Source organism: Aethalodelphis obliquidens, unplaced genomic scaffold, assembly GCF_003676395.1.
Source record: "Aethalodelphis obliquidens isolate GAN/ISIS:26980383/991018 unplaced genomic scaffold, ASM367639v1 scaffold65, whole genome shotgun sequence".
Lineage (NCBI taxonomy): Eukaryota > Metazoa > Chordata > Mammalia > Artiodactyla > Delphinidae > Aethalodelphis > Aethalodelphis obliquidens.
This window is the reverse complement of record NW_020838009.1, coordinates 9,330,168-9,341,186: the sequence shown is the minus strand read 5'-3', so window position 1 is coordinate 9,341,186 and position 11,019 is coordinate 9,330,168. Positions and strand designations below refer to the sequence as shown.

The 11,019-nt window shown below is 39.9% G+C and overlaps 1 protein-coding gene across 1 annotated transcript in view; it reads right to left on the bottom strand.

The window, feature by feature from the left end:
- Positions 1-939: 939 nt before the first annotated feature.
- Positions 940-11,019, bottom strand: part of IQGAP1 (IQ motif containing GTPase activating protein 1) — a 102,213-nt gene continuing 92,133 nt past the window's right edge. The window contains exons 36-38 of the mRNA XM_027089179.1: positions 9,257-9,379; positions 5,440-5,548; positions 940-3,266 (exon numbers count right to left, since the gene is read on the bottom strand). Of these exons, the coding sequence (XP_026944980.1) occupies positions 3,153-3,266; positions 5,440-5,548; positions 9,257-9,379 (346 nt within the window). The 3' untranslated portion in view covers positions 940-3,152. The remainder of the gene's footprint in view (positions 3,267-5,439; positions 5,549-9,256; positions 9,380-11,019) is intronic.

Genomic DNA, 11,019 nt, shown 5'->3' with positions numbered 1-11,019 from the left:
CACTTACGTTTACTTTAGAATTATTCCGTTTCCCCCCCTTGTTTCATATTGTCACTGATTTTCCAATATAGTCTGGCCACAATTTAAAAACACAACAGGATGGGACTTCCCTGGTGGCGCAGTGATTAAGAATCCACCTCCCAATGCAGGAGACGTGGGTTTGATCCCTGGTCTGGGAAGATCCCACATGCCGCCCACGCACCACAACTACTGAGCCTGTGCTCTACAGCCCGTGAGCCACAGCTACGGAAGCCCATGCACCTGGAGCCCGTGCTCCGCAACAAGAGAAGCCCCTGCTCGCTGCAACTAGAGAAAGCCCACGCGTAGCAACGAAGACCCAACTCAGCCAAAAAAATAAAAACAAAACAAAAACACAACAGGATGTTTCCATATGAATTTGTATGTTAAGTAAGGGTGCCCCCCGGGGCCGTACTTAAAAGGAAACCATTTTTCCTCCCTTTTGCTGCTGTTTACTTTTTCCATATCCAACTTCCCCTAGTCTTTTCTGGTGACTTGTATGTAACATAGAAGTCCCCTGAGGGACACACTATGACCTAGGGTGCTACTGTCATAAAACATTTAATGCTGCTCTAATTTGAAACTTCCAGCCATTAGCTGACATTGAAGTGTCCACCAATAATGATTAAAAACAATTCTGGATTATTAAAAAAAAAACTAAGTGACATTATGTTAGTTCTCCACCTCCCCCCACCCCCCGCCCCAGTTCTTTTTATGTGGAGGCTACTTCAAGCATTTTACATTTAAGAAGGCTAAACTCACAAGTTAAAAATTGCTTTGAGATAGCTGACTTGCATTTGTTCGTTCAAAAAGACTATGAAGGGGTTGTTTTTGTTGTGGTTTTCAATTATTAAATCTCACTCTAGTTAACACTGTTTTGCAGGAACTGCTAACAATGACACTGAGAAAAAGAAACACAAAAACGAACAAATGGCCTTTTATTTCATACAAAGATACAAAGGAAATTGTGTGCAGCAACAATCTGATGGGCAGTCCAAATTCTTGAGGGAGGAAATTCATGGTAAATGTCACGATGGCTGGTTGAAGAGAACGTCAAAGAAGGAGAGAGTTGAGACAGAGATTGCTATAGCTAATAAATTAAAATAAGAGCTACAAGGTTTCAATGCCATGACTTGAGCTCGTCTGGGCATCCTCAACACTGTTAACACGGTTCATTCTACATAGTTACCATCAAACTTCTTGAAGTGTATTTTGTGCTATTTTGCATTAGAAGTTGTGTTAAGGGAACTATATCCTTACAAATAATTGAAACATCATATTTTGTTAAAGGAGTTGTGAACTTTGCTCACTGTCTGTCATGAATGTGGCCTTTGGGGCATGACATGCATTTGGGATGAGTATCATCTTTTAAGGTAAAAGGGTTGACAATTTGGTTGGTCCCAGTTTTTGAGGCAATGCTACTTATATAACATCTTTTAATCTGAGGAAAATATTTATTAAAAAATTGTCTTCCAAAATACAACAAAAAACAAGGTGAAGGTAGTGGAGACTCCTTCCGTGGCACTCCACACCTCACCTCTTCACCTGCCTGTGGGCTGCCTGGAGTGTGTAGACTCCTACAACTATTACATTTGCACCCGTGGACCTGACTGAGTAAACAGTCCGTCATGAAATCCACATTTCCAACACTTACATTTGTAATTGGGACACATCACATGATTTGTTATTAATGAAACAGTTTATTGGCTTTAAATATACATCAGTAAATTTTTATATGTTAGTTTATGTTTTACGATAAAAGAATACTGAACCAAAACATCAGAGAAAATAGAGGCTCAGTAGCATGATTTCAATATATTTTCCTGAATAAAAAGATTTTTTTTAAAAGCATATGACTTAATCTAAGAATGAAAGCTTCTTAAGCTCAATGTTTAGAATTGGATTGTTTGTGATTAAATTAAAAAACTGGAGTTCATAAAATAAAGGCACAGTGTGGGCAGCAAGAGAAAAGAAAAAGAAATAGGGAAAAATAGATTTTAATATCAAGTATAACATCAGTTGGCTGGTTTTGTTTGTTTTTGTTTCAGTCTATTTAAGGCAAGATTATCTCTCTGCAACCCTGCAGATAAATCCTAGTGTTTTAGCTATAAGAAAGTTTTAAGAGTTCAGATATACAGATAAGCCAATTAAAAAAAACCCTTTTCTTACAGTATTCTAAAGGCTTTTGAAGCATTATATAAATCTTTAAAATTCCTATCACCCACATTTTAAGAAATAAATCTACACTTTAATAAGACACTCTTAAGATATAAAACAGTTTTGAAAACAATTACATTCTACGCTAGGGCTTACCCATTCCTTTGCCACAGGGACAGAGTGGACTGTCTGAATCTAGTCAATCTCTGCACTAACATAACACAAATGAGCAGGCGCCCAGACCATTCCGAATTTACCTAAATAGCTTAATTTTATCAGTGGGACTCTCCCATCCACTGAGGAGAGAGTTACACTAACAGAACTGCCCAAATTTAATGGTGAAACTTAAAAACAATATCCCCCTCTTTCTAGAAATGCTTCCTTTGAACACAGAACAGTGACTTCTATTAGCTCCCGCCCATAAAGGAAAACAGAATGGAAGAGAACCAATGACTCCCCGTATCCTTCCATTCTACGGATGAGACAGAAATATAAGGAACTTTACTTTTAAATGACAACCTAATAACTATGGATAACCTGACATTTTAATTATGTGTCTTATATGTATGCATGTTATCGGTGCTAATGGCTTCCACTTCTAAATAACAAGAATTCAAATCCCACCATCCCTATTGCTAATTGAAACAAACACGAAAGCTTACAATATAGTAATGCAACCTCTAAGACTGTAACAACATGAGAGATTTCAGGGGAGTTCTCACTCTTTCCTAAGGGACAGAAGAAAATGCAGGAATAAGAAGGGTCAGACTAAGCCTGAAATACAATTTCCCTACGAACAAGGGGCAACAAATGTCCCATTGAGCAGGAGGGGTTAAACATGTGGCACTGGGGGTGTATCAGATTGAGGCAATGGTGTGGGCTGGGTGTTTGCTTCCTATGAGTAGAGGAGCACCCCTAGAAAGGTAGCCGAGAGGTACTTCTTTCTTCATCCTTCTGGGCTGGCAGCAAATGATCAATTACTTCCCGTAGAACTTTTTGTTGAGAAGGAAGATCAGGAGGTTGACATTTACCTTCGCTCTATCAAATAATTTCATGACTGCGACGCCTTCATACTGTAGTTGCAGCAGGTCCTGTTCAAAAAATCATTCTGACAGTTAATCAGGTCTGTGGAACAAGAAAAGGAAGGACACAATGTAGGGAGGGATCCAGAAGGAATGAGGCATGCCTTGTGTGCCAGGTATGAACTGGGGTGAGAATCAAGTCCCCAACTATGGAACTGCCTGCCCGCAGCCTAGTTCGTCTAAGTGATGTGTCACCTGGAGAAGGTGATGGCATTTCAATCCGTGACGAAATATACTAACAACTGAAAACAAGATAAGGCCAGTAATGTCTCAACACCATCTACTAGAGTCTTAATTTCTATTTCAAATGACAAAGCTTTTATACCCTGAACGCAAGGGGAAAGAGAGGACTAAATGTTTTTTATGTGTTTACTATGTGTTCCACAACGTAGAAGCACGTTAGATAGTGTCTTTTCAAGTCCTGTCAAAAATCCTATCAGGTATGATTATCTCAAATTTAAAGATGAGGCTTCTGAGGCTCAGAGATGTTACATGACCTGCCCGACAGTACAGAGCTGGATGTGGTGAATCTGGATCTGACTGCAAAGCCCCTGCTTTCCCCACTACCCTCCACTGTCCAGAACAAATTGAGGAAATCTGAGTGGTCGCACCCCTAAACTTTGGAAGAGTGGTGATGACAAAGCAAGAGTCAAAGGGCTTGAAGGGATCCCGAAAGTTCAACCAATTCATCTTTTGGAAAAATCTTAGCAGCTCTATGAGGACGAGGACCCTGGTGCATCACCTGCACCTAACATAATACCTTGCACCTGGCAGTCATTCTGCACTTAATGAATTTGTGCATGGAGGAATACACTACCTGAGGCAGACTGGGCGGCCTACATGAACTTGGTGAAAACTGAGGGAATAATAGGATCTTTTCTGTGTAAGGACCTGAGTTAGTTATGTGCATCACAAAATCATTTCACATCTGTACAGTTAACGTGTTTTGAGGGTCTACTGGTCACTAAGAAGGAAACAAAGAAATACTAGCTGTCCTTAAGGAGTCTGCAGTTTGGAAGTTAAGAGGAAAATAAGTCAATGCCTGTGGTGAACAGGGGTTGTCTCTACAGGTTATGGAAGTGAAGGAGAAAAAAACTGTGGCTTTGCTGGTGGGGCAAGCTTTAGGGGTTGTAACAACGTGAAAGTCCTCAACAAATGATGGAAGAATAAGGGGTTGGGAGGGAGAGCCCCCATTTAAGGGAGATCAATGTGTGCAAGAGCCCAAATGCACGTTCAGAGAAAGGCCCCTGCCCAGCTTCACGGAGTGCAGCCCTCTGTGGGTACCAACGATGAAGCACTGTGTTCATAAAACTAACAGAGGCTGGACATTACCTAGGAATCCTTCTGATGCCCTGACATTTTTCAGTGCAATAAAGAGAGAGATTTCAAAATAAAAATTAGGGACAGTTATGTTACAAAATGATTCACTGCAGAATTCTTTTTGAATTTAAAATGGGATTCAGACGAATTCCCTGGTGGTCCAGTGTTTAAGACTCCGTGCTTTAACTGCCAAGGGCCTGGGTTCGATCCCTGGTTGGGGAACTAAGATCCCACAAGCCATGCGGCATGGCAAGAAAAAAAATATCATATTGCGTAATAGATTCAGATTGGAAATCCAGGTCCATCATTTCTTTTTTCATTCTGATGTAGCTCACGCTGTTGTTTGTTATTTGGTCTGTGATCCCTATTTATTAAGTCAGATTCCAGTAAAAAGTTGTTTTCTCTTAAAAAAAAAAACCTCAAAAAATATATAAATAAATAAAATGGGATTCAGTTTTACAAAGATCCAATTTACACACATCTTGTCAGAAGTACACCTTTAAGCCCCTATATCAAACCAAAATGAGAGGGGAAAAAAATATATAAGATTTCAAGCTACTGAGAAGGTTTATAATTTTGTACTGTCAAGATATGTACCTAAGCATTTTGTTCAAGCCCGAGGTATAAGCTCAATTTAGTGGCAACGTTAAGTGTAAGCTTCAGATATGCTTTCTGAAGATTTACACACCTGCAAAAGCTCTCCAGCCTGTACCGCTCAAATCAGACACACAAAACTCCTCAGCTCACTCACTGCTGACTGTGGGCAGCTTTCCCCACATGGGTCTCCTTTTCAGCCATTCTCCTGACAAGAACACAACTACCTCACACCCAAGGCTTTCGGTTTTACCTGGTGCAAACCCACCTGATAATGTAACATAAACGTCTCCATCTGAACTCCCATGAATTTGGCTTTCACTTCAAAGTCTCCAACTTCTTCTGTTGGACTGATTTCAAAGATAACATTTTTAAACCTGTTGAAACACAACATCGTAAGGGCATGATTTCCGTGTTCTCATGTAAAAATATTCTGTGAAATGCAGAAAGGAGATGAATAAAGTCTTCAAGAGTGAAAAGGCATACAAAATAAAGGTGCAAAGTACTTCTGCAGGTGAAGCAGTGTGGGATTGCTACTCTAAGTACCATCTACTTTGGGATCTGGAGAGAAGGGTGGCAGCCTCTCCTGGCAGCATTTGCTTTCCACTGGAAGAGGAACCACTGAGGAAGGCCACAAATGGCCTCTGAAGGGATGATGTCAGGAATCCTGTTGGCCTTCCATGTGGCTACTGCTGAAACCTAATGATAAAAGGAGAATCAAGAGGAAATTGGGGGCTTCCCTGGTGGTGCAGTGGTTAAGAATCCACTTGCAGGGGACACGGGTTCGAGCCCTGGTCTGGGAAGATCCCACATGTCGTGGAGCAACTAAGCCCGTGCACCACAACTACTGAGCCTGTGTGCCACAACTACCGAAGCCCGCTCACCTAGAGCCTGTGCTCCCCAACAAGAGAAGCCACTGCAATGAGAAACCCGCGCACCGCAATGAAGAGTAGCCCTGCTTGCCACAACTAGAGAAAGCCCACGCGCACAGCAACAAAGACCCAATGCAGCCCCCAAAAAAAAAAAAAAAAAAAAAAAAAAAAGTAAATGAGAGAACTAATTATGTTCTGCAAGTAAAATGTTTAAAAAAATAAAGAGGACATTGGGCTAGAAGGAGGAGGAAAAGATGCATGTTTGAATCCATGCATGTCTGAGGACTGGAAGAGGTAAGTAAACAAAAGGCGGGGGAGGGGGGGTGGAGTGGGGATGGTCAGAATGAAAAGAACCGAGAGAGGAGGTTTTCTGAAAGGAGTAGGTGCTACAGAATAAACATACTGAGTACCATCAAATATAAACTACTATTACTGAAAATATTTAGGGTATCACTCACTCTGGACACCTTACATGCCCAGAAGTTTTAATCACCAGAAGGTTGGAGTATGCTGTTCCCCAGGTGATCAAAGTGTGTCACCCCAGATTTCCAGAACTCAACTACAGAGCAAACTGATCTATTGTGAACAGCGCTGAGAACCATGAAGGATGCAAGAGGACCCACTAAGAAGCTAAACGAGAGGTTACAAAATCCATGTACTAAAACACATGCATTTTACTCAATAGGAGACCCTTTATAAAGATGTTTATTTTATGTGATAAATAATTTTATTTTAACTGGTTTGGTTTGTCACCTGTTTCCTAAGCCCATGGTAGCAAATTAAAAAGAAGAGTCAAATAACAGGAGGCACTTGAACAGTAGTGGCAAATAATGACAAAAAAGAAGGGAGGAGATAATAAATTATAAAACAGATTTGAAAAATGGCATAAAGTGGTCAACTAAAAAAAAACCTCAAAAGACCAAGGTCCCCAATTGGAAAAATGATCAGAGAAAACATAGATAATAAGCCCTGTTTAAACACGCACACACAGGGACTTCCCTGGTGGTTCAGTGGTAAAGAATCTACCTTCCAATGCAGCGGATTCGATCCTTGGTCGGGGAACTAAGATCCCACATGCTGCAGGGCAACCAAGCCTGCGTGCCGCAAACTACAGAGCCCATGTGCTCTAGAGCCCCTGCGCCACAACTAGGGAAAGAAAACCCGCATGCCACTGCTAGAGAGAAGCCCCCACGCTGCAACTAGAGAGAAGCCCTCGCGCCACAACCAAGAGCCCACACGCAGCAACGCAAGATCCCGTGTGCCACAACTAAGACCCAACACAGCCAAAAATAAATAAAATAAATAAATATTAAAAAACAAATAAACACACACTAAAAAACTCAACCAGAATTCTAAAAAGTGCAAAATTTTAAAATGCTACCTTTTAATCTATTAATTCAAAAATATCAAAAACTGTTTTATTACTCAATGACGGCAAAGCAGTAGTGAGGTAAGTAAGCACTTTCATACACATTTTAGACACTGCTAGAAAATATATATATGAATTTAAAAATTTTTTCAACTGCTATGGAAAACAGTATGGCAGTTCCTAAAAAAATTAAAAATAGAATTATCATATGATCCAGCAATCCCACTTCTGGGCATACATCAGAAAGAACTGAAAGCAGGGTCTCAAAGAGGTATTTACACTTCCATGTTCATTGTAACATTATTCATAATAGCAGAAAGTGGAAGGAACCCAAATGTCCATCAATGGATGAATGAATAAGCAAAATGTAGTACATGTACACAGTGGAAAACTATTCAGCCTTGAAAAGCAAGGAAATCTGTCACAGGTTACAACATGCATGAACCCTGAGGACATCATGCTAAGTAAAGGAAGCCAGACACAAAAAGACAAGTATTGTATGATCCCACTTATATGAAGCACCTAGGGAGTCAAATTCATGGAAACAGAGAGGAGAATGCTGGTTGCCCGGGGCTGGGGGGGAAGGGGAAATGGGGAGTTGTTATTTAATGGGTATAGTTTCAGTTTTATAAGATGAAAAGGTTCTGGATTGCACAACAATGTGAATATGCTTAACACTACTGAACTGTACAATTAAAAAATAGTTAAGATGGTAAATTTTATGTTTTGTGTTTTTTACAATAAAAAAATATTTTTATACTCTGACCAAAAATTACATTTTTAGGCATCTATGATACAAAAAAAAAATTAGTAATCTGAGGTAGAATCAAAGATGTACATATAAAGGTGTTATCACATGTGTAATAATGTAAAAAGTAAAATCAACTTAAAATGTTCTACAACAGGTAAATGGATAAATTAAAACTACAATATGGAATATTATGTGGTCATTAAAAAGGATACTTTCAAACTATGTGAAAAATGCTCACAATGTTATGAGGAAAAAGCTGGATACATGACTATAAACAGTATCATCCCAATTTATGTTAAAAAAAAGTAGGAAGGTAAGTAAGTAATCATAGATAATCTTTATGTGAATAGAGGCACAGAAGAAAATATACTAAAATGATTTCAGTGGCTATCTTTGGCTTGTTGGATTATAGGTGCTTTTTCTTTTTCTTTATGCTTTACCACATTTTCAAAGTTCAACGGTGAATACATATTATTTTAGAATCAGAAAAATATAAAAGTTTTTTGAAGCAAAATTAAAAAAAAAAATTTAAACAGACACAGTAACAGAAAGCTCAGCTGCCTGAGATCACAGGGTTGACTGAGCAGGTACTCAATAAAATGCTTGTTAATGGCAGCTGGGCCAGGACCTGAGGGAGGATGGTCAGGTCAGGTCAGGTCCGTGAACCACATGTAAAGCAAGCTGGTGCTTCCCAGAAAAGAAGATGAGGGTAAGCCCCTGGTTCATGCCTCGAGTGGAATAGAGTACACTCCTCTCCTTGTTATTCTTTATTTATCCTTGGTTTGGGCACAGAAAAAAAAAAAAAATGGAAGGAATGGCTTCCTGCTTTAAAGAGGAAAAGTAGGATGTCCTGAGACAAATGTTCCACAAACAAGGAAAAGAAATACCTCTCTTCTATGACAGGCAAATTAACTCTGAGTATTAGGCCAAATTCTGTACATAATTAATTAATTAATTATTTTAATTAATCAACTATAAACACATATAAAATATAAAAATGATTATCCAGATAAGAGAAATAAAGTCAATAAGATAAAGATATGACAAATAAAAAAATCAACATATAAAACAAAGTTAAAAAGCAAATACTCACTGATTCACTTGCAGGTCCTCAATTTCCAGAAGAACTCCTTTTTCATGTAGTCTTGCTGCCGTGTATTTTAGAGAAATCTTTTTGCTTTTCTTTCCTTTCATTTCCCTAGGCTTTTTGGAGACCCTGTAAAAATCACATTATGTCATTTTCTATAGGTAACTATCTACTATGAATCTTTGTTGGTAACTCAAGGATATGAGGTCAGAAAACAAACTTCCCATACACAAGCGTAAGTAACAAACCAATTCTAAAATGGCAAATAAATGCTAGGATTCGCCTAAGCAATATCTCTGCAAAACAGGGAAACATTACTAAATTGCTTTTGCCTTTGATTTAAACTATACATTTGAGAACACAGGATGAATTTGACAGTGTCTGAATCCTTCTATGTCCCTCTCAGAACCTAAGCACCTAAAGTAAGTGTGAGGGCTTCTAATGCCAGCCTGAGGGAACTGTACTGAACCCCAAGGGAGTCACTCTAAGTCCCTTGGCTGTGCAGAGAAAAAATAAAAATATTTTAGAATACGAAATTTTTAAAAGCATTTAAGCCAGCATAGCAATTACAGAGGAATGGGAGCAAGGAAAAAGAAACATGTCAGAAGGCTGTTGGGATAATCAAGGCGAGAAATGGTAAGAAGAGTAAGCAAAGGAAGAATACAGATGAATGAGAATGATATCTGGGACTCTCAAGGGAAGGGTCTCAAGAACTGGGGCAGAAGAGCTGGTAGTTGTGTAAAAGGTAATAAATCCCTATGGCTGGCAACTGAAATATCTATCAAAATCACAACTGCACAAAAATCTTAACCCAGCAATTACATTTCTAGAAATCTGTCTTCAAAAACATGCCTACAGGGGCTTCCCTGGTGGCGCAGTGGTTGAGAGTCCGCCTGCCGATGCAGGGGACACGGGTTCGTGCCCCGGTCCGGGAGGATCCCACATGCCGCAGAGCAGCTGGGTCCGTGGGCCATGGCTGCTGGGCCTGCGCGTCCGGAGCCTGTGCTCCGCAACAGGAGAGGCCACAACAGTGAGAGGCCCGCGTACCGAGAAAAAAAAAAAAAAAAAAGGAACCAGGGATGCTTGGAGAAATAGCTAATTCCAAGCCCAGGGAGGGAAAAGTACAAATTGAACCAGAAACATCTTGTGCCACAAAGTCAAGAAGTGCTCAAAGAATGATGGGGACATTTCAAAAGGACACAGGCACCAACTCTGCAAGACGGGTTAGGTGGACCTGATTTTCACCACTTCACAACAGCCCTGCCTCACTCCATGAAGCCTTCAGGGAGGGAGAGGAAAAGCACAGACACAAGAGTAAGCAAGCTATAGAGAGGGGAAGCTGATGTGACAAAATGTTAAGTACAAGTGAATCTAGGTGAAAGGTATATGGGTGTTTATTGTTCTATTCACTGAAACTTTCTGGGGTTTCAAAATTCTCAAAATGAAAAGTGTGGAGTAAATAATAAACTAACCCTTCTAATACGCAGAACCTGTGCTTAATCACGTCGCCTCTCTGGATTTTCAATTTCCCTCCCTATAAAATGGGCACGCTGAATGGTTTGTGGCCAGCAACAAGGAGGCTGCATCAGATCTTCCTTGGCAGCTGAAAAAAAGTCATGGTCTGGGAGGCTGTGTCCAGGAGGTGTAGAGGCCAGGGAATCTAATTGTTTATGATGTTCCTTAAGTGATTTTTGAGGCACAACCTGGTTTGGGGGCCACTACATGATCCCTTTCCTAGATTCTTTAATTTCTAGAGCCAAGAAGATATT